Source organism: Somniosus microcephalus, unplaced genomic scaffold (genome assembly GCF_052327205.1).
Source record: "Somniosus microcephalus isolate GS21.2 unplaced genomic scaffold, FLI_Smic_1.0 unresolved_chr2, whole genome shotgun sequence".
In the NCBI taxonomy this organism is placed as follows: Eukaryota; Metazoa; Chordata; class Chondrichthyes; order Squaliformes; family Somniosidae; genus Somniosus; species Somniosus microcephalus.
In genome coordinates this window covers 19,442,380-19,468,728 of record NW_028225180.1, presented here as the reverse complement: position 1 = coordinate 19,468,728, position 26,349 = coordinate 19,442,380, and the positions used below count along the sequence as shown (strand labels likewise).

General features: G+C 57.9%; 3 protein-coding genes across 3 annotated transcripts in view; 1 reads left to right on the top strand and 2 right to left on the bottom strand.

Moving 5' to 3' along the window:
• The window catches only part of LOC147092232 (membrane-associated phosphatidylinositol transfer protein 1-like), a 122,634-nt gene extending 117,938 nt beyond the window's left edge, over positions 1 to 4,696 (top strand). The window contains exons 21-23 of the mRNA XM_085976383.1: positions 109 to 292; positions 486 to 614; positions 726 to 4,696. Coding sequence (XP_085832509.1) covers positions 109 to 292; positions 486 to 614; positions 726 to 1,013 — 601 coding nt within the window. The 3' untranslated portion in view covers positions 1,014 to 4,696. The remainder of the gene's footprint in view (positions 1 to 108; positions 293 to 485; positions 615 to 725) is intronic.
• LOC147092229 (lysine-specific demethylase 2A-like) overlaps positions 1 to 26,349 on the bottom strand; it is a 520,639-nt gene that overhangs the window by 248,970 nt on the left and 245,320 nt on the right. The gene's annotated exons all lie outside the window — the stretch shown is intronic.
• Positions 5,138 to 26,064, bottom strand: aip (aryl hydrocarbon receptor interacting protein). Its single transcript, XM_085975895.1, has 6 exons — positions 25,924 to 26,064; positions 20,532 to 20,711; positions 16,103 to 16,291; positions 9,113 to 9,289; positions 7,202 to 7,343; positions 5,138 to 5,970 (listed from the first exon to the last, which is right to left on the bottom strand). Exons 1-6 carry the CDS (start codon positions 26,020 to 26,022, stop codon positions 5,768 to 5,770), a joined length of 990 nt encoding a protein of 329 aa, XP_085832021.1. The 5' UTR covers positions 26,023 to 26,064; the 3' UTR covers positions 5,138 to 5,767.

Genomic DNA, 26,349 nt, shown 5'->3' with positions numbered 1-26,349 from the left:
CAGTGCCAGCACCAAGCGCTCCCAGGGAAGGTACAGCACGAGTTAGATAGTGTGGAACTCCCTCGACACTGCCCCCGTTCTCACTCCGGGCCTGTTTCCCCACTCTAGGCACTGGCAGGACCGCGGGTACCTGATTATCTATGTGACCGGACGCCCGGATATGCAGAAGCAGAAGGTTGTGGCCTGGTTGTCCCAACACAACTTCCCTCACGGAATCGTGTCTTTCTGCGATGGACTCGTGCACGACCCACTGCGGCAGAAGACAGCCTTCCTTCAGAGTCTGGTCCAGGAGGTAAGCAGGAAAGGCCTATGCTCCATCCCCGGCCTGTGTTGAGTGAGCTGAGTTTTTTTTTACTGGGGCTGGGCTGGGCCCAGTGGACCCTGTACCCCCAGCGGGGAGGAGGGGGGGGAGTGTCTCTCGGGTGGGATGGGTGTGAGGATCGGGTGGTAATATATCCATTAACCTGCGTCCTCTGCTTGCGCAGGCGGAGATGAAGATTGAAGCAGCTTACGGCTCGACGAAGGATATCTCGGTGTACGGACTCCTCCGGATCCCGGCCCAGCACATCTACATCGTCGGGCGGCCGTCAAAGAAATGGGTTAACCAGTGTCAGGTATTCTGAGCCGAGTGAGTGTGTGTGTGAGGGTGAGTGTGTGTGTGAGTAAATCTTTGTGATTCGATGCAAGTTGTCAGCTAACTACGACGTATCTTTGTGTCTCGGCAGTTCCTGACCGAGGGCTACGTGACACATCTGGTACAGCTGGAGGGCCGGAGAACGATCGCTGCCGCGCCGACCAACGCCCGCGTGGCCCTGGCCAAGGGGAGCTTCGGGGGCGCGGGGCGGGGACACTTCCCGCGCCAGCCGACCCTTCTGCCGCACGCCTCAGCCTCCCGCGGGTCCGGCCCCTCCCCACCCAGCCGCTGCCGCTCAGAGCGCGGGGGCTCGGGCCGGGTTAGCGAGCGGGGTCACAAGCCGCGGAGCGTCAGCCTGAGGTTCGACAGCGACCCGTGACCCGGAGTCAGAGGGCGAGCGGTCGGTCTGCACCACCCCACCCCCCCCCCGCCCCACACAGCGGATGATCGTGCCGATCTTATCCGCGTACAGCAGTGGGCGGGGCCAATAATATTGGAAGCTCCGCCTTTGCCCGCTGGGCGGTGTCGCCTCTTTGGTGATTGGCGGCTTTGCTTTCCCCTCCCCTCCCCTTCCCCCTGGCCAGTTAGGAGCCTGTGTCTCGCCAAGAGGACCGCACCGACCCTGCCATCGTCGACCTTTGACTTCTTGCGATCGCCGACCTCGGACTCCTTGCCATGGTTGACCTTTGGCTCTTCGCGATCGTTGACTCCTCGCCCGCTGTCGACCTTTGACTCCTCGCCCGTCGTTGACCTGATTCCTCGCCCGCCGTTGACCTCTGACTCCTCGCCCGCCGTCGACCTTTGACTGCTGCCTTGGCCCCGAGACCGTCGGGAAGGCGGGTGGGAAGATTCCTCAGCTCTCTCTCGGCCAGCTCGCGAGGCGCAGGGCGAAACGTCCTCCGGTCTGTTCACACTGCACCCCTTTGTGTTCGGGGTGGGGGGGGAAGGGGAGTCAGAACTTACACGCACGGATCCAAACCCTCCACCGCCGCCCCCCCCCCCCCCCCCCCCCGTGGGGCTGTGTGTCGGGGGGGCGTGTAACGACAAGACTCTGTTACAGCGGACGTGGTAAATCTCGCCCTGCCGATGTCACACCTAACTTGTATTTTGCCCGTCGGATGTCGTATCTCTTGTATTTTTTGCCCCTCTGGGGAAGGTGCTGGTGGGGAGAGGGGGCGGGGGGACATGCGGAGGCTGGGTGTTGCAGTACCGGGGGTTCTACCAGCCTAGTGGCGATTTAGCCACTTTGTAAATTTGCTTTGTGAATTTTCAGTATAAATGTTCTCGGTTTGTGAGCATGTGATTCGTGGCTGCCGGTCTCTCTCTCTCTCCCTCCCCCCCGCCGAGGTGTAAATATTAAACTGCTGTTTTACTCTTTGTTCATGGTGCCGGAGGATTTCACATTCCTTTTCTCGATGGTGAAATTAATAAAATAATCAACTGAGTTTGGAAAGTTTATTGTGTTGGAACAGAGGCTCCCGTTGTATCAACACCTCTCGTACTTCACAACGCATATTGTGTGTGTGTTAGTGTCAGCATCGAGCGCTCCCAGGGCAGGTACAGCACGGGTTAGATACAGTGTAGAGCTCCCTCTACATTACCCTGACAGTGTGTCCCCACTTTATACCCAGTGTCAGCATCGAGCGCTCCCAGGGCAGGTACAGCACGGGTTAGATACAGTGTAGAGCTCCCTCTACATTACCCTGACAGTGTGTCCCCCACTTTATACCCAGTGTCAGCATCGAGCGCTCCCAGGGCAGGTACAGCACGAGTTAGATACAGTGTAGAGCTCCCTCTACATTACCCTGACAGTGTGTCCCCACTTTACACCCAGTGTCAGCATCGAGCACTCCCGGGGCAGGTACAGCACGGGTTAGATACAGTGTAGAGCTCCCTCGACATTACCCTGACAGCGTGTCCCCACTTTATACCCAGTGTCAGCATCGAGCGCTCCCGGGGCAGGTACAGCACGGGTTAGATACAGTGTAGAGCTCCCTCTACATTACCCCGACAGTGTGTCCCCCACTTTATACCCAGTGTCAGCATCGAGCGCTCCCAGGGCAGGTACAGCACGGGTTAGATACAGTGTAGAGCTCCCTCTACATTACCCTGACAGTGTATCCCCCACTTTATACCCAGTGTCAGCATCGAGCACTCCCAGGGCAGGTACAGCACGGGTTAGATACAGTGTAGAGCTCCCTCTACATTACCCTGACAGTGTGTCCTCACTTTACACCCAGTGTCAGCATCGAGCGCTCCCAGGGCAGGTACAGCACGGGTTAGATACAGTGTAGAGCTCCCTCTACATTACCCCGACAGTGTGTCCCCCACTTTATACCCAGTGTCAGCATCGAGCGCTCCCAGGGCAGGTACAGCACGGGTTAGATACAGTGTAGAGCTCCCTCTACATTACCCTGACAGTGTGTCCCCACTTTATACCCAGTGTCAGCATCGAGCGCTCCCGGGGCAGGTACAGCACGGGTTAGATACAGTGTAGAGCTCCCTCTACATTACCCTGACAGTGTGTCCCCCACTTTATACCCAGTGTCAGCATCGAGCGCTCCCAGGGCAGGTACAGCACGGGTTAGATACAGTGTAGAGCTCCCTCTACATTACCCTGACAGTGTGTCCCCCACTTTATACCCAGTGTCAGCATCGAGCGCTCCCAGGGCAGGTACAGCACGGGTTAGATACAGTGTAGAGCTCCCTCTACATTACCCTGACAGTGTGTCCCCACTTTATACCCAGTGTCAGCATCGAGCGCTCCCAGGGCAGGTACAGCACGGGTTAGATACAGTGTAGAGCTCCCTCTACATTACCCTGACAGTGTGTCCCCCACTTTATACCCAGTGTCAGCATCGAGCGCTCCCAGGGCAGGTACAGCACGGGTTAGATACAGTGTAGAGCTCCCTCTACATTACCCTGACAGTGTGTCCCCACGGGTTAGACGTTACAGGAACCTCACAGACATGAGAAAAGTTGGACAGAAAACACACCCAGAGGCAGAGATCACAAGGTTTTTTACAAGAGCGGTTTGCGACTGCTAATCAATGGGACTGAATGAACAGCTCGAATGAGGGATCTGTGAGCTTGAAGTCGATCTTTGATAGATCCCAAGCTCCTGTGCCTCTCTCGCTTTCGGAACCGAAGTGTGTCCTGCTCCCTTGAGGTGGCTGTTGCTGCCCGGTAACAATTCCCACCCCCCCAGTCTGTTGGGCCAGGGCTTGGCTGTGATACATGGTGAGGGAGGGGAGGCGGGTTATTCACATCCCCCCCACCGCCCCCCCGGCATTGTCTTCGGGTGAGGGGGTCGAGTTGGGCTGGGGAGAAGACGACAGACGTACTGACCCGCAGAGCTCCCTCAGGGCAGCGCGCAACCCACGAACGGCACACAGGAGATCCGGGACGGCCACAGCGCTGCACAGTGGCCGCCGCCTTGCAACTGCACCCGTTGACACCGTGACCGTTTACATAGGAAACCGGAACCGGCCATTTTCAGTGCAGAAACACGGGCCGCACGGCGCAGTGGGGAAAGAGTTAAACTGACATCGCTGGCAGTTTCACTGAATGGTGTAAGAAAGACAATAATCTCAGTAGTAAGCTTTTTCTAAGTTGCTGAACTGGCGGTTGAGACAACCCTAGCCAGACTTGGAACCATAAGAGGCCTAAGAGGATGTAAGTTCTGTTCTGGCAGGAGAGTAAAACAATGAGTTGGAAGTAGAGAGGCAGGAAAGGAGGACAACGAGTCAGAAGTACAATGTTAGTGAGACCCCACCTGGCATAAACAAAGGTCATAGGTGCAACAACAGTTTGGGGGATAACGGACATATACTTTTCCGATAATAAAGGCGGTACTTTAATGTAACGCGGCAATCAGTGAAGATGCATGCGGGCCACGGACCAATCAGGCGGCAGGAATGAATTGTGCATGAGGTTGCCATGTGTATTGTTATGTATAAAAATGTAGTGTCTGCTGTAACAATTTGGAGAAGTCTGGCTAAAGACAAGAGCAGACTGCCTCCCCACCGGTGCAATAAAGACAACTTGACTATCGATCTAAAACCTTGTGTCGAGTGTTGGTTTAAAATACTCCACAACACATGGGGTTGGGGAAGAGAAGTCTGCGGACACACGCGTGTGCACGGGAATCTTACTCTGTTTTCCCGCGCATGTGTGTGTCACGCTTCTGTGCGCGTGACCCCCACCACCCGCTCCCCCCCCCCACCCCCACCCCGAGTGGTCTCTCATCCTCCTCCCTACTGGCACGGAGAAGGCCCACGGGTGGAAACCCAGCCAGGCACGGTTACGAGGGGAGGATTTGTACCTGGAATGTGGAGAGGCTAGGGGTACGAGCAGCGGTTAAAGGGCTGGCGCGGTGAAGGGATAAACCAGCAAGTGTCTGTTCAGGGTGGCTGCGAGACTTCATGCACGGTTGAAACGGACCAGGAGACTCCCGTCAAATTGTCAACGGGAGTGGGAGGAATAATGTCGGATGAACGGAGGAGGTTTTGACAGGTTATTTTATATATATATATATATATATGTACATACAGGTTATACACACGGAACTAACACAGAGACACACAGCTCAAACTGGCAATGATTGAAACCGGGATTCACAGGCAACAGATATCCCCACCCCTCCATCTCGTCCCGTCTGGGATTCACGGCCGACAGACCCTTGTTTGGCATTCAGACGACAGACGTCCCCCCACCACCACCGTCTGGGATTCACGGCCGACAGACCCTTGTTTGGCATTCACAGACGACAGACGTCCCCCTCCCCCCCCACCCACTGTCGAGATTCACGGCCGACAGACCCTGGTCGGGGATTCACAGACGACAGACGTCCCCCCCTCCTCACCGTCTGAGGTTCACGGCCGACAGACACGTCTGGGATTCACAGAAGCCAGACGCCCCCCGGCTCCCACCGCGATGTGAGATTCACAGAGCGAGTTGAAGGAAGGGTCAGCGTTTGAAATGGAGAGAGACCGCCCGCAGCCCCCCCCCCCCCCAAGCCGAGGATTCCCGGGGGAGGAGTGGGCGGGCGAGGGGAGGAAGCGGTTGCCGGTGACGCCGGGCGTGTAACGAGATCTCCATGGCCAACACAACCCCCACCCCACCCCACCCCTTTCACTGGAACATGCCTTTGAATCGGACCTTGTCCTCCTGGTCCTTCTCCCGCATCTTCTCCTCAATCACCCTCAGCTCGCGGTTGACCAGCGGGGTTAGGGTGGGGTCCAGTTTGGCCGCGGTCACCAAATCCTTGCGGGCCTCCTGCTCGTTCCACACCGCGCCCTGCGCCTTGCCTCGCTTGAAGTAAGCCTTCACGTTATCTGATGGTCAGAGCCGGGCGGGTGGGGGGGTGGGAGGGAGGATAAGGACAAGCAAGCGTTAGAGGCTTCTCTACTTCCATTCTCACCCCTCCCTCCAACCCCGCCCCCAAACCCAGCATTCCCCAGCGGGGTCTGGCCCGCTATTCCCCTACAGGAGGCAGCATAAACCCTGCCCGATGGCCACAGGAAGGGAGCGGGAATCCGGGCGCCTTTCCTGCTCTGTGTACTGTACTGCCCCTCCGACAGTGCGGCGCTCCCTTAGTACTGCCCCTCCGACAGTGCAGCGCTCCCTCAGTACTGCCCCTCCGACAGTGCAGCGCTCCCTCAGTACTGCCCCACTGACAGTGCGGCGCTCCCTCAGTACCGCCCCTCCGACAGTGCGGAGCTCCCTCAGTACTGCCCCTCCGACAGTGCAGCGCTCCCTCAGTACTGCCCCTCCGACAGTGCAGCACTCCCTCAGTACTGCCCCTCCGACAGTGCTGCACTCCCTCAGTACTGCCCCTCCGACAGTGCGGCGCTCCCTCAGTACTGCCCCTCCGACAGTGCGGCGCTCCCTCAGTACTGCCCCTCCGACAGTGCGGCATTCCCTCAGTACTGCCCCTCCGACAGTGCAGCGCTCCCTCAGTACTGCCCCTCCAACAGTGCGGCGCTCCCTCAGTACTGCCCCTCCGACAGTGCGGCATTCCCTCAGTACTGCCCCTTCAACAGTGCAGCGCTCCCTCAGTACTGCCCCTCCGACAGTGCAACGCTCCATCAGTACTGCCCCTCTGACAATGCAGCACTCCCTCAGTACTGCCCCTCCGACAGTGCGGCACTCCCTCAGTACTGTCCCTCCGACAGTGCAGCGCTCCCTCAGTACTGCCCCTCCGACAGTGCTGCACTCCCTCAGTACTGCCCCTCCGACAGTGCGGCGCTCCCTCAGTACTGCCCCTCCGACAGTGCGGCACTCCCTCAGTACTGTCCCTCCGACAGTGCGGCGCTCCCTCAGTACTGCCCCTCCGACAGTGCGGCGCTCCCTCAGTACTGCCCCTCCGACAGTGCGGCATTCCCTCAGTACTGCCCCTCCGACAGTGCAGCGCTCCCTCAGTACTGCCCCTCCAACAGTGCGGCGCTCCCTCAGTACTGCCCCTCCGACAGTGCGGCATTCCCTCAGTACTGCCCCTTCAACAGTGCAGCGCTCCCTCAGTACTGTCCCTCCGACAGTGCAGCGCTCCCTCAGGACGAGCCTTACCTTCATATTTGTTTAAGATGGTGGAGCAGTGTTCAATGACCTCGTAGTATTCTTCCGTCACCATCTTGCACTGGCAGTAGTTCAGCAAAAGCGGGGTTATCATCTGATCCAGTTTCAGCCAGTGTTCATCCCCCGGCCTCTCCTGTCCGGCCCCGAACACAAACACGTGAAGTGACAATTAGCGCCTGCCTTTTAGGGCTTCAAACACTGACCCCTGAACTCCCGGCCCGAGCAGGGTGATTGATTAATCATCGCTCCCCCTTGCTCCGTTGCTAAGGTGATGGTGGTGAGACTCCCTCTTTTAACTGCACACGCCCTCCATCCAGCCCCACTCTCGCCCTTTGAACCCAGCGACCGCACCCCTTGCCCTTCGAACCCGCTGACGAGACCCGCTGCCCTTTGAACTCACTGGGACCTATTGCCCTTTGAACCCAGCGACCGGTCCCCTTGCCCTTTGAACTCACTCACGGGACCCCTTGCCTATGAACCCAGCAATGAGGCCCCTAGCCCTTTGAACCCAGCGACCGGAACCCTCGCCCTTTGAACCCAGCAACCCTGACCCTTGCCCTTTGAAACCAGCGAACAGATTCCGCTCCCGTTGGACCCAGGCTCCCCACTCCCCTCCCCTCCCCCCCGCCAGATCATGTCTGACTAATTTGATTGAATTTTTTGAGGGGGTGACTAGGTGTGTGGATGAGGGTAACGCAGTGGATGTGGTATACATGGATTTCAGTAAGGCCTTCGATAAAGTCCCGCACAGGAGACTGGTCAAGAAGGTAAGAGCCCATGGAATCCAGGGTGCCTTGGCACATTGGATACAAAACTGGCTTAGTGACAGAAGGCAGAGGGTGATGGTCGAAGGTTGTTTTTGTGACTGGAAGCCTGTGGCCAGTGGGGTACCACAGGGATCGGTGCTGGGTCCCTTGCTGTTTGTGGTCTACATTAATGACTTGGATATGAATGTAAAAGGTATGATCAGTAAGTTCGCGGATGATACAAAAATTGGTAGGGTGGTAAATAGCGAGGAGGGTAGTCTCAGTCTGCAGGACGATATAGATGGGTTGGTCAGATGGGCGGAACAGTGGCAAATGGAATTTAACCCGGAAAAGTGCGAGGTGATGCACTTTGGGGGGACTAACAAGGCAAGGGAATACACAATGAATGGTAAGACCCTAGGCAAGACGGAGGGTCAGAGGGATCTGGATGTGCAAGTACACAGATCCCTGAAGGCGGCGGAACAGGTGGATAAGGTGGTAAAAAAGGCATATGGGATACTTGCCTTCATTAGCCGAGGCATTGAATATAAGAGCAAGGAGGTTATGATGGAGCTGTATAAAACACTGGTTAGGCCACAGCTGGAATACTGTGTGCAGTTCTGGTCGCCACACTACAGGAAGGATGTGATCGCTTTGGAGAGGGTGCAGAGGAGGTTCACCAGGATGTTACCAGGGCTGGAGCGCTTCAGCTATGAAGAGAGACTGGGCAGATTGGGTTTGTTTTCCTTGGAGCAGAGGAGGCTGAGGGGGGACCTGATTGAGGTGTACAAAATTATGAGGGGCATAGATAGGGTAGGTAGAAAGGAACTTTTCCCCTTAGTAGAAGGGTCAATAACTAGGGGGCATAGATTCAAGGTAAAGGGCGGGAGGTTTAGAGGGGATTTGAGAAAGAACTTTTTCACCCAGAGGGTGGTTGGAGTCTGGAACTCACTGCCTGAAAGGGTTGTGGAGGCAGGAACCCTCACAACATTTAAGAAGCATTTGGATGAGCACTTGAAATGCCACAGCATACAAGGCTACGGACCAAATGCTGGAATGTGGGATTAGATTAGACAGGGCTTGATGGCCGGCGCGGACACGATGGGCCGAAGGGCCTCTATCCGTGCTGTATAACTCTAGGACTCTAACCCCTCACCTTCATCTGCAGGTTCTTGAGGCAGGCAATGGCGTCATGATATTTCTTGCTGGCCTCCTTGACCCGGCCCTCCTTGAAGAGCTGGTTCCCTTCCTCGTGGATCTGGGGCACGGCCTCCAGCTTCTCCTCGTCCGTCATCGCCCAGGCCTCCTGCGCGTACGTCCCCGGCTCCTCCACCTACCGACACAAAGCCCCAACATTGGTGAGAGAGCAGGCCGGGGGGGGGGGGGAGGGAGAGAGATAGGGAGACCCCCCCCGATGGGCACCTCCGAGCTCAGGGCCAGCGCGACGCCTACCACAGCCCAACAGCGTGCCCAGTCCACCGAGCAAGAGCGCCCTCCTGGGTCAAGGCAAGGCCAGGCTCATTCCTAGATCATCCAGTACATCGGCTTCTTCAGAATAGTTGGCCTAAAACCGGTTGGAAACTGTTGACCTTTACTCTGTAAACCAGGAAAGCACCATCTGGGGGCTGGACATGACCCCAGGTCCCGGAGGGTGAAAGGGCACAGTGTCTGACCTACACGGAGTGGGAGTGAATGGGAAGGGGTTGGGTCCATGGGGATTATGTACAATGGGAGTGAATGGGAAGCGGTTTGGGTCCATTGGGATTGTGTACAATGGGAGTGAATGGGAAGGGGTTTGGTCCATTGGGATTGTGTACAGTGGGAGTGAATGGGAAGGGGTTTGGGTCCATTGGGATTGTGTACAATGGGAGTGAATGGGAAGGGGTTGGGTCCATTGGGATTGTGTACAATGGGAGTGAATGGGAAGGGGTTTGGGTCCATTGGGATTGTGTACAATGGGAGTGAATGGGAAGGGGTTTGGGTCCATTGGGATTGTGTACAATGGGAGTGAATGGGAAGGGGTTTGGGTCCATTGGGATTGTGTACAATGGGAGTGAATGGGAAGGGGTTGGGTCCATTGGGATTGTGTACAGTGGGAGTGAATGGGAAGGGGTTTGGGTCCATTGGGATTGTGTACAATGGGAGTGAATGGGAAGGGGTTGGGTCCATTGGGATTGTGTACAATGGGAGTGAATGGGAAGGGGTTTGGGTCCATTGGGATTGTGTACAATGGGAGTGAATGGGAAGGGGTTTGGGTCCATTTGGATTGTGTACAATGGGAGTGAATGGGAAGGGGTTTGGGTCCATTGGGATTGTGTACAATGGGAGTGAATGGGAAGGGGTTTGGGTCCATTGGGATTGTGTACAATGGGAGTGAATGGGAAGGGGTTTGGGTCCATTGGGATTGTGTACAATGGGAGTGAATGGGAAGGGGTTTGGTCCATTGGGATTGTGTACAATGGGGGTGAATAGGAAAGGGTTTGGTCCATTGGGATTGTGTACAGTGGGAGTGAATGGGAAGGGGTTTGGTCCATTGGGATTGTGTATAATGGGAGTGAATGGGAAGGGGTTTGGTCCATTGGGATTGTGTACAATGGGAGTGAATGGGAAGGGGTTTGGGTCCATTGGGATTGTGTACAATGGGGGTGAATAGGAAAGGGTTTGGTCCATTGGGATTGTGTACAATGGGAGTGAATGGGAAGGGGTTTGGTCCATTGGGATTGTGTACAGTGGGAGTGAATGGGAAGGGGTTTGGTCCATTGGGATTGTGTACAATGGGAGTGAATGGGAAGGGGTTTGGGTCCATTGGGACTGTGTACAATGGGAGTGAATGGGAAGGGGTTTGGGTCCATTGGGATTGTGTACAATGGGAGTGAATGGGAAGGGGTTTGGTCCATTGGGATTGTGTACAATGGGAGTGAATGGGAAGGGGTTTGGGTCCATTGGGACTGTGTACAATGGGAGTGAATGGGAAGGGGTTTGGGTCCATTGGGATTGTGTACAATGGGAGTGAATGGGAAGGGGTTTGGGTCCATTGGGATTGTGTACAATGGGAGTGAATGGGAAGGGGTTTGGGTCCATTGGGATTGTGTACAATGGGAGTGAATGGGAAGGGGTTTGGTCCATTGGGATTGTGTACAATGTGAGTGAATGGGAAGGGGTTTGGGTCCATTGGGATTGTGTACAATGGGAGTGAATGGGAAGGGGTTTGGGTCCATTGGGATTGTGTACAATGGGAGTGAATGGGAAGGGGTTTGGGTCCATTGGGATTGTGTACAGTGGGAGTGAATGGGAAGGGGTTTGGGTCCATTGGGATTGTGTACAGTGGGAGTGAATGGGAAGGGGTTTGGGTCCATTGGGATTGTGTACAATGGGAGTGAATGGGAAGGGGTTTGGTCCATTGGGATTGTGTACAATGGGAGTGAATGGGAAGGGGTTTGGGTCCATTGGGATTGTGTACAATGGGAGTAAATGGGAAGGGGTTTGGGTCCATTGGGACTGTGTACAATGGGAGTGAATGGGAAGGGGTTTGGTCCATTGGGATTGGGTACAATGGGAGTGAATGGGAAGGGGTTTGGGTCCATTGGGATTGTGTACAATGGGAGTAAATGGGAAGGGGTTTGGGTCCATTGGGACTGTGTACAATGGGAGTGAATGGGAAGGGGTTTGGTCCATTGGGATTGTGTACAATGGGAGTGAATGGGAAGGGGTTTGGTCCATTGGGATTGTGTACAGTGGGAGTGAATGGGAAGGGGTTTGGTCCATTGGGATTGTGTACAGTGGGAGTGAATGGGAAGGGGTTTGGGTCCATTGGGATTGTGTACAATGGGAGTAAATGGGAAGGGGTTTGGGTCCATTGGGACTGTGTACAATGGGAGTGAATGGGAAGGGGTTTGGTCCATTGGGATTGTGTACAATGGGAGTGAATGGGAAGGGGTTTGGTCCATTGGGATTGTGTACAGTGGGAGTGAATGGGAAGGGGTTTGGTCCATTGGGATTGTGTACAGTGGGAGTGAATGGGAAGGGGTTTGGGTCCATTGGGATTGTGTACAGTGGGAGTGAATGGGAAGGGGTTTGGGTCCATTGGGATTGTGTACAATGGGAGTGAATGGGAAGGGGTTTGGTCCATTGGGATTGTGTACAGTGGGAGTGAATGGGAAGGGGTTTGGTCCATTGGGATTGTGTACAGTGGGAGTGAATGGGAAGGGGTTTGGTCCATTGGGATTGTGTACAGTGGGAGTGAATGGGAAGGGGTTTGGTCCATTGGGATTGTGTACAATGGGAGTGAATGGGAAGGGGTTTGGTCCATTGGGATTGTGTACAATGGGAGTGAATGGGAAGGGGTTTGGTCCATTGGGATTGTGTACAGTGGGAGTGAATGGGAAGGGGTTTGGTCCATTGGGATTGTGTACAATGGGAGTGAATGGGAAGGGGTTTGGTCCATTGGGATTGTGTACAATGGGAGTGAATGCGAAGGGGTTTGGTCCATTGGGATTGTGTACAGTGGGAGTGAATGGGAAGGGGTTTGGGTCCATTGGGATTGTGTACAATGGGAGTGAATGCGAAGGGGTTTGGGTCCATTGGGATTGTGTACAGTGGGAGTGAATGGGAAGGGGTTTGGTCCATTGGGATTGTGTACAATGGGAGTGAATGGGAAGGGGTTTGGTCCATTGGGATTGTGTACAATGGGAGTGAATGCGAAGGGGTTTGGTCCATTGGGATTGTGTACAGTGGGAGTGAATGGGAAGGGGTTTGGGTCCATTGGGATTGTGTACAATGGGAGTGAATGCGAAGGGGTTTGGGTCCATTGGGATTGTGTACAATGGGGGTGAATAGGAAAGGGTTTGGTCCATTGGGATTGTGTACAATGGGAGTGAATGGGAAGGGGTTTGGTCCATTGGGATTGTGTACAATGGGAGTGAATGGGAAGGGGTGTGGGTCCATTGGGATTGTGTACAATGGGAGTGAATGGGAAGGGGTTTGGTCCATTGGGATTGTGTACAGTGGGAGTGAATGGGACGGGGTTTGGGTCCATTGGGATTGTGTACAATGGGAGTGAATGGGAAGGGGTTGGGTCCATTGGGACTGTGTACAATGGGAGTGAATGGGAAGGGGTTTGGGTCCATTGGGATTGTGTACAATGGGAGTGAATGGGAAGGGGTTTGGGTCCATTGGGATTGTGTACAATGGGAGTGAATGGGAAGGGGTTTGGGTCCATTGGGATTGTGTACAATGGGAGTGAATGGGAAGGGGTTTGGGTCCATTGGGATTGTGTACAATGGGAGTGAATGGGAAAGGGTTTGGCCCGTTGGGATTGTGTACAGTGGGAGTGAATGGGAAGGGGTTTGGTCCATTGGGATTGTGTACAATGGGAGTGAATGGGAAGGGGTTGTGTCCATTGGGATTGTGTACAGTGGGAGTGAATGGGAAGGGGTTTGGGTCCATTGGGATTGTGTACAGTGGGAGTGAATGGGAAGGGGTTTGGTCCATTGGGATTGTGTACAATGGGAGTGAATGGGAAGGGGTTTGGGTCCATTGGGATTGTGTACAATGGGAGTAAATGGGAAGGGGTTTGGGTCCATTGGGACTGTGTACAATGGGAGTGAATGGGAAGGGGTTTGGTCCATTGGGATTGTGTACAATGGGAGTGAATGGGAAGGGGTTTGGTCCATTGGGATTGTGTAAAGTGGGAGTGAATGGGAAGGGGTTTGGGTCCATTGGGACTGTGTACAATGGGAGTGAATGGGAAGGGGTTTGGTCCATTGGGATTGTGTACAATGGGAGTGAATGGGAAGGGGTTTGGTCCATTGGGATTGTGTACAGTGGGAGTGAATGGGAAGGGGTTTCGTCCATTGGGATTGTGTACAATGGGAGTGAATGGGAAGGGGTTTGGTCCATTGGGATTGTGTACAATGGGAGTGAATGGGAAGGGGTTTGGTCCATTGGGACTGTGTACAATGGGAGTGAATGGGAAGGGGTTTGGGTCCATTGGGATTGTGTACAATGGGTGTGAATGTGAAGGGGTTTGGTCCATTGGGATTGTGTACAATGGGAGTGAATGGGAAGGGGTTTGGTCCATTGGGATTGTGTACAGTGGGAGTGAATGGGAAGGGGTTTGGGTCCATTGGGATTGTGTACAGTGGGAGTGAATGGGAAGGGGTTTGGGTCCATTGGGATTGTGTACAGTGGGAGTGAATGGGAAGGGGTTTGGTCCATTGGGATTGTGTACAGCGGGAGTGAATGGGAAGGGGTTGCGTCCATTGGGATTGTGTGCAATGGGAGTGAATGGGAAGGGGTTTGGGTCCATTGGGATTGTGTACAGCGGGAGTGAATGGGAAGGGGTTTGGTCCATTGGGATTGTGTACAGTGGGAGTGAATGGGAAGGGGTTGCGTCCATTGGGATTGTGTGCAATGGGAGTGAATGGGAAGGGGTTTGGGTCCATTGGGATTGTGTACAATGGGAGTGAATGGGAAGGGGTTTGGGTCCATTGGGATTGTGTACAGTGGGAGTGAATGGGAAGGGGTTTGGGCCAATTGGGATTGTGTACAGTGGGAGTGATTGGGAAGGGGTTTGGTCCATTGGGATTGTGTACAGTGGGAGTGAATGGGAAGGGGTTTGGGTCCATTGGGATTGTGTACACTGGGATTGAATGGGAAGGGGTTTGGTCCATTGGGATTGTGTACAATGGGAGTGAATGGGAAGGAGTTTGGGTCCATTGGGATTGTGTACAGTGGGAGTGAATGGGAAGGGGTTTGGTCCATTGGGATTGTGTACAATGGGAGTGAATGGGAAGGGGTTTGGTCCATTGGGATTGTGTAGAATGGGAGTGAATGGGAAGGGGTTTGGGTCCATTGGGATTGTGTACAATGGGAGTGAATGGGAAGGGGTTTGGGTCCATTGGGATTGTGTACAGTGGGAGTGAATGGGAAGGGGTTTGGGTCCATTGGGATTGTGTACAATGGGAGTGAATGGGAAGGGGTTTGGGTCCATTGGGAATGTGTACTGTGGGAGTGAATGGGAAGGGGTTTGGGTCCATTGGGATTGTGTACAGTGAGAGTGAATGGGAAGGGGTTTGGTCCATTGGGATTGTGTACAGTGGGGTGAATGGGAAGGGGTTTGGGTCCATTGGGATTGTGTACAGTGGGAGTGAATGGGAAGGGGTTTGGTGCATTGGGATTGTGTACAGTGGGAGTGAATGGGAAGGGGTTTCGGTCCATTGGGATTGTGTACAGTGGGAGTGAATGGGAAGGGGTTTGGGTCCATTGGGATTGTGTACAGTGGGAGTGAATGGGAAGGGGTTTGGTGCATTGGGATTGTGTACAGTGGGAGTGAATGGGAAGGGGTTTCGGTCCATTGGGATTGTGTACAGTGTGAGTGAATGGGAAGGGGTTTGGGTCCATTGGGAATGTGTACTGTGGGAGTGAATGGGAAGGGGTTTGTGTCCATTGGGATTGTGTACAATGGGAGTGAATGGGAAGGGGTTTGGGTCCATTGGGAATGTGTACAGTGGGAGTGAATGGGAAGGGGTTTGGGTCCATTGGGATTGTGTACATTGGGAGTGAATGGGAAGGGGTTTGGGTCCATTGGGATTGTGTACAGTGGGAGTGAATGGGAAGGGGTTTGGTCCATTGGGATTGTGTACAGTGGGAGTGAATGGGAAGGGGTTTGGGTCCATTGGGATTGTGTACAGTGGGAGTGAATGGGAAGGGGTTTGGGTCCATTGAGATTGTGTACAGTGGGAGTGAATGCGAAGTGGTTTGGCTCCATTGGGATTGTGTACAATGGGAGTGAATGGGAAGGGGTTTGGGTCCATTGGGATTGTGTACAGTGGGAGTGAATGGGAAGGGGTTTGGTCCATTGAGATTGTGTACAGTGGGAGTGAATGGGAAGGGGTTTGGTCCATTGGGATTGTGTACAGTGGGAGTGAATGGGAAGGGGTTTGGTCCAGTGGGATTGTGTACAGTGGGAGTGAATGGGAAGGGGTTTGGTCCATTGGGATTGTGTACAATGGGAGTGAATGGGAAGGGGTTTCGGTCCATTGGGATTGTGTAGAATGGGAGTGAATGGGAAGGGATTTGGTCGATCTGTTAAGCTTCCCTTCTTCTCCCCCCCGATCACCGTGACCGTGAGCCCGGAGCTCCTTACCTGGAGCATCTCGATGAAGAAGATGAGTGGCTGCGGGTTGTTCTGGAGCTGGTCGAGGTCGCAGTGCCCTAGCGAGTGGTGCTCGTGGAGCTGGGCGATTCCGCAGCAGTGCCGCTGGCCTTCCAGGGGGTCCTTCCCCACCGCAATGTTCCGCAGGCTCTTCGACACCATCGGGTACACCAGCACGTGCTGTGGGGGAGGGGAGAGACGGAGATCGTTAGCGGGGAACGGGTGCTGCGGGGAGCGAGACGGACGGGATGCGGGGAGTCAGACGGACGGGATGCGGGGAGCCAGACGGACGGGATGCGGGGAGCCAGACGGACGGGATGAGGGGAGCCAGACGGACGGGATGCGGGGAGCCAGACGGACGGGATGCGGGGAGCCAGACGGACGGGATGCGGGGAGCCAGACGGACGGGATGCGGGGAGCCAGACGGACGGGATGCGGGGAGCCAGACGGACGGGATGCGGGGAGCCAGACCGGCGGGATGCGGGGAGCCAGACCGACGGGATGCGGGGAGCCAGACCGACGGGATGCGGGGAGCCAGACCGGCGGGATGCGGGGAGCCAGACGGGCGGGATGCGGGGAGCCAGACCGGCGGGATGCGGGGAGCCAGACCGACGGGATGCGGGGAGCCAGACGGACGGGGTGCGGGGAGCCTGACCGGCGGGGTGCGGGGAGCCAGACCGACGGGGTGCGGGGAGCCAGACCGACGGGATGCGGGGAGCCAGACCGACGGGATGCGGGGAGCCAGACCGACGGGATGCGGGGAGCCAGACCGACGGGATGCGGGGAGCCAGACCGACGGGATGCGGGGAGCCAGACCGACGGGATGCGGGGAGCCAGACCGACGGGATGCGGGGAGCCAGACGGGCGGGATGCGGGGAGCCAGACCGACGGGGTGCGGGGGGCCAGACGGACGGGATGCGGGGAGCCAGACCGACGGGATGCGGGGGGCCAGACGGACGGGATGCGGGGAGCCAGACCGACGGGATGCGGGGAGCCAGACCGACGGGATGCGGGGGGTGGGGGGCCAGACGGACGGGATGCGGGGAGCCAGACCGACGGGATGCGGGGAGCCAGACCGACGGGATGCGGGGAGCCAGACGGGCGGGATGCGGGGAGCCAGACCGACGGGATGCGGGGAGCCAGACGGACGGGATGCGGGGAGCCAGACCGACGGGATGCGGGGAGCCAGACGGGCGGGATGCGGGGAGCCAGACTGACGGGATGCGGGGAGCCAGATGGGCGGGATGTGGGGAGCCAGACGGACGGGATGCGGGGAGCCAGATGGGCGGGATGCGGGGAGCCAGACGGACGGGATGCGGGGAGCCAGACGGGCGGGATGCGGGGAGCCAGACCGACGGGATGCGGGGAGCCAGACCGACGGGATGCGGGGAGCCAGACCGACGGGATGCGGGGAGCCAGACCGACGGGATGCGGGGAGCCAGACCGACGGGGTGCGGGGGGTGGGGGGCCAGACGGACGGGATGCGGGGAGCCAGACGGACGGGATGCGGGGGTGGGGGGAGCCAGAGGGACAGGATGCGGGGGGTGGGGGCCAGAGGGACAGGATGCGGGGGGTGGGGGCCAGAGGGACAGGATGCGGGGGGTGGGGGCCAGAGGGACAGGGTGCGGGGGGTGGGGGCCAGAGGGACAGGGTGCGGGGGTGGGGGCCAGAGGGACAGGATGCGGGGGTGGGGGCCAGAGGGACAGGGTGCGGGGGGTGGGGGCCAGAGGGACAGGATGCGGGGGGTGGGGGCCAGAGGGACAGGATGCGGGGGGTGGGGGCCAGAGGGACAGGGTGCGGGGGGTGGGGGCCAGAGGGACAGGGTGCGGGGGGTGGGGGCCAGAGGGACAGGGTGCGGGGGCCAGAGGGACAGGATGCGGGGGGTGGGGGCCAGAGGGACAGGGTGCGGGGGGTGGGGGCCAGAGGGACGGGATGCGGGGGTGGGGGGAGCCAGAGGGACAGGGTGCGGGGGGTGGGGGCCAGAGGGACGGGATGCGGGGGGGTGGGGGCCAGAGGGACGGGATGCGGGGGGTGGGGGCCAGAGGGACAGGGTGCGGGGGGTGGGGGGAGCCAGAGGGATGGGATGCGGGGGTGGGGGGAGCCAGAGGGACAGGGTGCGGGGGGGGTGGGGGCCAGAGGGACAGGGTGCGGGGGGTGGGGGGAGCCAGAGGGATGGGATGCGGGGGTGGGGGGAGCCAGAGGGACAGGGTGCGGGGGGTGGGGGCCAGAGGGACAGGGTGCGGGGGTGGGGGGAGCCAGAGGGACAGGGTGCGGGGGGTGGGGGCCAGAGGGACAGGGTGCGGGGGTGGGGGGGGGCCAGAGGGATGGGATGCGGGGGGTGGGGGCCAGAGGGACAGGGTGCGGGGGTGGGGGCCAGAGGGATGGGATGCGGGGGTGGGGGGAGCCAGAGGGACAGGATGCGGGGGGTGGGGGCCAGAGGGACGGGATGCGGGGGGTGGGGGCCAGAGGGACGGGATGCGGGGGGTGGGGGCCAGAGGGACGGGATGCGGGGGTGGGGGGAGCCAGAGGGACAGGGTGCGGGGGCCAGAGGGACAGGATGCGGGGGGTGGGAGCCAGAGGGACAGGGTGCGGGGGGCCAGACGGACGGGATGCGGGGGTGGGGGCCAGAGGGACAGGATGCGGGGGGTGGGGGCCAGAGGGACAGGATGCGGGGGGTGGGGGCCAGAGGGACAGGGTGCGGGGGGTGGGGGCCAGAGGGACAGGGTGCGGGGGTGGGGGCCAGAGGGACAGGATGCGGGGGTGGGGGCCAGAGGGACAGGGTGCGGGGGGTGGGGGCCAGAGGGACAGGATGCGGGGGGTGGGGGCCAGAGGGACAGGATGCGGGGGGTGGGGGCCAGAGGGACAGGGTGCGGGGGGTGGGGGCCAGAGGGACAGGGTGCGGGGGGTGGGGGCCAGAGGGACAGGGTGCGGGGGCCAGAGGGACAGGATGCGGGGGGTGGGGGCCAGAGGGACAGGGTGCGGGGGGTGGGGGCCAGAGGGACGGGATGCGGGGGTGGGGGGAGCCAGAGGGACAGGGTGCGGGGGGTGGGGGCCAGAGGGACGGGATGCGGGGGGGTGGGGGCCAGAGGGACGGGATGCGGGGGGTGGGGGCCAGAGGGACAGGGTGCGGGGGGTGGGGGGAGCCAGAGGGATGGGATGCGGGGGTGGGGGGAGCCAGAGGGACAGGGTGCGGGGGGGGTGGGGGCCAGAGGGACAGGGTGCGGGGGGTGGGGGGAGCCAGAGGGATGGGATGCGGGGGTGGGGGGAGCCAGAGGGACAGGGTGCGGGGGGTGGGGGCCAGAGGGACAGGGTGCGGGTGTGGGGGGAGCCAGAGGGACAGGGTGCGGGGGGTGGGGGCCAGAGGGACAGGGTGCGGGGGTGGGGGGGGGCCAGAGGGATGGGATGCGGGGGGTGGGGGCCAGAGGGACAGGGTGCGGGGGTGGGGGCCAGAGGGATGGGATGCGGGGGTGGGGGGAGCCAGAGGGACAGGATGCGGGGGGTGGGGGCCAGAGGGACGGGATGCGGGGGGTGGGGGCCAGAGGGACGGGATGCGGGGGGTGGGGGCCAGAGGGACGGGATGCGGGGGTGGGGGGAGCCAGAGGGACAGGGTGCGGGGGCCAGAGGGACAGGATGCGGGGGGTGGGAGCCAGAGGGACAGGGTGCGGGGGGCCAGACGGACGGGATGCGGGGGTGGGGGCCAGAGGGACAGGGTGCGGGGGTGGGGGCCAGAGGGACGGGATGCGGGGGGTGGGGGGAGCCAGAGGGACGGGATGCGGGGGTGGGGGGAGCCAGAGGGACGGGATGCGGGGGGTGGGGGCCAGAGGGACAGGATGCGGGGGGTGGGAGCCAGAGGGACAGGGTGCGGGGGCCAGAGGGACAGGATGCGGGGGGTGGGAGCCAGAGGGACAGGGTGCGGGGGGTGGGGGCCAGAGGGACAGGGTGCGGGGGTGGGGGGAGCCAGAGGGACAGGGTGCGGGGGGTGGGGGCCAGAGGGACAGGATGCGGGGGGTGGGGGCCAGAGGGACAGGGTGGGGGCCAGAGGGACAGGGGCCAGAGGGACGGGATGCGGGGGCCAGAGGGACAGGGTGCGGGGGGTGGGAGCCAGAGGGACAGGGTGCGGGGGGTGGGGGGAGCCAGAGGGACAGGGTGCGGGGGGTGGGAGCCAGAGGGACAGGGTGCGGGGGGTGGGGGGATGGGATGCGGGGGTGGGGGCCAGAGGGACAGGGTGCGGGGGTGGGGGGAGCCAGAGGGACAGGGTGCGGGGGGTGGGAGCCAGAGGGACAGGGTGCGGGGGGTGGGGGGATGGGATGCGGGGGTGGGGGCCAGAGGGACAGGATGCGGGGGGTGGGGGCCAGAGGGACGGGATGCGGGTCGGGGGAGCCAGGGGAATGGGGAGCACTGCGCCAGAGGACGGCGTTACCTTGGTGTCACACAGGAACTCCGCCACCTCCCCTTGGCGCATGGACGAGACGATGGTCTCCCAGACGGGCAGCTTGAACTTCTTGCCGATGATCAGCTCCATGGGTTTGCCGCGGGCTCTGCTGTCATCGATCATGGTCCGTTCTTCATTGCACATCAGTGTCTTGTAGTGAAATGTGGCCTGTCGCAGAGAGAGAGGGAGAGAGTCAAAGTCACAGAGCGAGGGGGGGGACACAGCACAGGAAGCAAACAGCCGGAGAGCTTGGGACCCAGCACCCCACCGAACTCCTCAACAATGACATCTCCCATTTACACAGCGCCTTTAACATTGTAAAAACCTCCCAAGGCACTTCACAGGAGCGATGACCAAACGCCGAGCCACGGAAAGAGTCTGCTCGACATTGGGGAGACCAAACACAGATTGGCTTTGCGGAACACCTCCGTTCAGTCCGCACGCGTGACCCTGAGCTTCCGATCGCCGGTGACTTTAATTCTCCCCCCCACTCTGACCTCTGTCCTCGGCCTCCTACACTGTTCCAACGATGCTTGAGGAACAGCACCTCATCTTTCGATTCGGCACTTTACAGCCTTCTGAACTCAACATCGAGTTCAACAATTTCAGACTATAACCTCGGCCCCTATTTGTTCGGACGGTAGCTGTTGACGATTCTGCCATTCCCATTTACACCTCCTGTAGACCCATCTTTTGTTTCTTTACTTGTCCCATCAACATCTCCTTTTGCCTCGCACCATCACCCCTTTTGTCATTCAATCTCTCCTGCCTTCCGGACTATCACAGACCTTCCCTTTTGTTCTCTCCTCCCCTCCCCCCTTTCCCTGCTTAAAAACCGGTTACATCTCTAACTTTTTCCAGTTCTGACGAAGGGTCGTTGACCTGAAACATGAACTCGGTTTCTCTCTCCACAGATGCTGCCTGATCCGCTGAGCATTTCCAGCATCACATCAAAGCCAGTGTTCCCGCCTCTCTTGACCAACACCAGTTTGCCTATCGTGCAAACGGATCAACGGAGGATGCAATCACAACTGCTCTACACTCGGCACTGAATCACTTAGATGGTAAGGAGACCTACATCAGAATGCTGTTCATAGACTACAGCTCAGCATTCAACACTATCGTCCCCAACAAGCTGGCCACCAAACTCTTGGCCTGAACACTTCCCTCTGCAACTGGACCCTGGACTTCCTAACAAACAGACCCCAGTCTGTCAAATTAGGTAACCACACCTCCCCCCCCCGACCCTGAACACGGGGGCCCCGCAAGGATGTGTGCTGAGCCCCCTCCTCTACTCCCTCTTCACCCACGACTGTGTGGCTGTTCATGGTTCCAACACCATCATCAAGTTTGCGGATGATACCACGGTAGTAGGCCAGATCACCAACAACGATGAGTCAGCCTACAGGGAGGAGGTCCAGCATCTCGTGAAGTGGTGCGCCGATAACAACCTGGCCCTCAACATCAAGAAAACCAAAGAAATAATTGTGGACTTCAGGAAGTCTAAAGGCGGAAGTCACACCCCCATCCACATCAATGGGGCTGTGGTGGAAAGGGTGGCCAGCTTTAAGTTCCTTGGAGTCCACATCACGGAAGACCTCTCCTGGTCCCTCAATACCTCCTCTCTGGTGAAGAAGGCCCAGCAGCGCCTATATTTCCTAAGGAGGCTGAAGGGATGTAACCTGTCACCCCTGATCCTCTCTAACTTTTACCGCTGCACAATAGAGAGCATCCTGACAAACTGTATCACGGTATGGTATGGCAGCTGTAGCTACTATGACCGGAAAGCCCTGCAGCGGGTAGTCAAAACTGCCCAACGCATTACCGGCACCCGGCTACCGACCATAGAGCACATATACCAGAAACGCTGTCTACGGAGGTCATGGACCATCATCAAAGACCCTACCCACCCCAGCCACAGTCTGTTCGCCCTCCTGCCATCTGGGAGACGCTACAGATGCATTCGCACCCGAATGACCAGATTTAGGAACAGCTTCTTTCCCAGGGCTGTCATCCTACTGAACTCCACAAATAAACTCTAAAGCCTGCACATCTGCCAATGCACTTTATTATGGTTATATTTATGTTAATGTATTACAAGCCAAATGTATGTTGAATGTTTAAATGTCTTAATCTAAATGTACACTCTCGGGAGCCGCAAGCCTACATTTCGTTGTAGTGCACTTGGCAGACACGGTGGCATAGTGGTTAGCACTGTTGCCTCACAGCGCCAGGGACCCGGGTTCGAATCCGGCCTCGGGTGACTGTCTGTGTGGAGTTTGCACATTCTCCCCATGTTTGCGTGGGTTTCCTCCGGGTGCTCCGGTTTCCTCCCACAGTCCAAAGATGTGCGGGTTAGGTTGATTGGCTATGATAAATTGACCCTTAGTGTTAGGGGGATTAAATACGTGGGGTTACGGGGATCGGGTGGGATATGTGTTGGTGTAGGGGTTACGGGGATAGGGTGGGATATCTGTCGGTGCAGGCTCGATGGGCCGAAATGGCCTCTATCTGCACTGTGGGGTTTCTGTGATTCTGTGAATGACAATAAAGTTGATTATGATTATTATTTTCTGTTTATATTCCACATCAGGAGAGATTAGGACAAGTGACCAAAACACGAGGGGTCTGGACACGGTAGATGGAGAGAAACTGTTCCCATTGGCAGAAAGATCGAGAACCAGAGGGCACAGATTTAAGGTGATTGGCAGTAGAACCAAAGGTGACACGGGGAAAAACATTCTTAGTCAGCGAGTGGTTAGGATCTGGAATGCACTGCCTGAGAGGGCGGTGGAGGCAGACTCAATCGTGGCTTTCAAAAGGGAGTTGGATAAGTACCTGATGGAAAAAATTTGCAGGGCTACGGGGAAAGGGCGGGGGAGTGGGACTGGCTGAAGTGCTCTTGCAGAGAGTCAGCACGGGCTCGACGGGCCGAATGGCCTCCTGTGCTGTAACCATTCTGTGATAAGCTTGGTCAAAGAGGTAGGTTTTAAGGAGAGTCTTAAAATCCCATGTCACGCTTCCCCGTCACATAGGAGCATAAGAACAGGAGGAGGCCATTCAGCCCCTCGAGCCTCTTATACAGGAACAGGAGGAGGCCATTCAGCCCCTCGAGCCTGTTACACAGGAACAGGAGGAGGCCATTCAGCCCCTCGAGCCTGTTACACAGGAACAGGAGGAGGCCGTTCAGCCCCTCGAGCCTGTTACACAGGAACAGGAGGTGGCCATTCAGCCCCTCGAGCCTGTTACACAGGAACAGGAGGAGGCCGTTCAGCCCCTCGAGCCTGTTACACAGGAACAGGAGGAGGCCGTTCAGCCCCTCGAGCCTGTTACACAGGAACAGGAGGAGGCCGTTCAGCCCCTCGAGCCTGTTACACAGGAACAGGAGGCCATTCAGCCCCTCGAGCCTGTTACACAGGAACAGGAGGAGCCCATTCAGCCCCTCGAGCCTGTTACACAGGAACAGGAGGAGGGCGTTCAGCCCCTCGAGCCTGTTACACAGGAACAGGAGGAGGCCATTCAGCCCCTCGAGCCTGTTCTGCCATTCAGTGAGATCATGGTTGATCTGCGATCTAACTTTATATACCCACCTTTGGCCCATATCCCTTAATACCTTTGGTTAACAAAAAGCTATCAATCTCTGATTTAAAATTAACGATTGATCCAGCATCAATTGCCGTTTGCGGAAGCGAGTTTGAAACTTCTCCCATCCTTTGTGTGTAGAAGTGTTTCCTAACTTCACTCCTGAAAGGTCTGGCTCTAATTTTAAGACTCTGCCCCCTCGTCCTAGACTCCCCAACCAGCGGAAATAGTTTCTCTCTATCTACCCTATCTGTTCCCTTAATATCTTGAAAACTTCGATCAGATCACACCTTAACCTTATAAATTCCAGGGAATACAACCCTAGTTTGTGTAATCTTGGCCAGAAACTTAACTGGACCAGCCACATAAATACTGTGCCAACAAGAGCAGGTCAGAGGCTGGGTATTCTGTGGCGAGTGTCTCACCTCTTGACTCCCCAAAGTCTTTCCACCATCTACAAGGCACAAGTCAGGAGTGTGATGGACTTGTGCCGTGTGCCGTGGCTGCAGTGTGGACCATCTACAAGATGCACTGCAGCAACTCGCCAAGGCTTCTTCGACAGCCCCTCCCAAACCCGCGACCTCTTCCACCTAGAAGGACAAGGGCAGCAGGCGCATGGGAACACCACCACCTCCAAGTTCCCCTCCAAGTCACACACACCATCCTGACTTGGAAATATATCGGCCGTTCCTTCGTCGTCGCTGGGTCAAAATCCTGGGACTCCCTCCCTAACAGCACTGTGGGAGCACCTACACCACACGGACTGCAGCGGCTGAAGAAGGCGGCTCACCACCACCTTCTCGAGGGCAACTAGGGATGGGCAATAAATGATGGACTTGCCAGCGACGCCCACATCTCAGGAATAAAAAAAAAACTCTCCTCGTTACTTAACCCTTGGAGTCCGGGTCACGTCTCGTCACGTCATGCCTCTCCGTCATGGTTATGTCACGTCACGTCACTCCGTCACGCCAGGGGACTGCAGTCACCCAGCAGGGGGCGAGGGGGCAACTTCGTGCTCCCTGGAAGGGGGCTGTGGCCAAAGGTTGAACAATCACCTCCACAATCAAATCCCACCAATCAAAGACCGGCTCCCCATCCCCACCATTGTCAATCAGAGGTGGTGGGTGGTGGTGGTTTAACCAATCAGGGCTCAGCGGAGGCAGGATCTATGTCAATTGACCCTTTTGGCAGGGGGGGGTCAGGCGGTTTGATTGACATCCATCCCGATCAATCAGAAAGCAGGGCGGGCTGTCAATCAAAGCGCCACCCGTTCAAAAAAATCCCACGTGGTGACAGAAGGTCGGATGACGCGACCACCATCTCCGCCAATCCGATTCCTCAGCCGCGGAGGAGGGCGGAACATGGCCGTTGATTGACAACAGAGGCGTCCAATCGGTGCTCGCGGGAGCCTGGGGGTGACGCACCAATCAGCGAGCACAAATGTCCATCACTCAACCTCCCAGCTAATCGGATGGAAGGGGGTGGGCGGCCACCCATTTCGGATGCGCGGGAACCAATCAGAATCCAGCGACGATTGACGGACAACAGCGGCGTCCAATTGCAATCGCGAGTCGAACCTTCCCGCCACTCAGGGGCGGCAGAGAGCAAAGCACCAATCAGCGGAGCGAGGCGAGCGTCGATCACGTGGGCTCAGCCAATCGGACGGAAGAGGAGGCGGGATTTCGCATCAAACGGCGAAGCGGGCCGGGTGTTTCCGGCCGTTATGAGGAGACGGCGGGGGGTTGCTTAAAAACCCCTAAAAGGCCGACAAATAACCCTTCCTCCCCGCTCGTTTCACCTTCGTGCCATCCGAGAAGTCTAGCAGGTCCCCGCCGCCGACATGCAGGATGCGCTTGGTGATGCCGTCCGCCTCCATCATCAGAGCCCGCTCCGCCATCTTCTTTTTCCCCTTGGTCCCCGATCCGACTTCGGCAATTTCCGGAAAACTCCGGACGCCGAAGGGCTCGGCCGCTTACGTCAGAAGCAGCGTACCCCACCCCTTACCCTCTGCGACACATGCGTCGTGACGCACTGGCTCAGCCGTTGGTAAGGAAGGACGTGTCGCCGCCATCTTGGTAAGGGAACGTGTTTCCCAGCGCAGCCCGAACGGGAAGGCCGGCCGCCGCCATGTTTGTAATGGGGAGCGCATAGGAAGTAGTGCACTGCCGCCGCCATCTTCGGAAAGGAGGGTGCCCCCCGGACTCAACGGTGGGCAGGTCGTCGC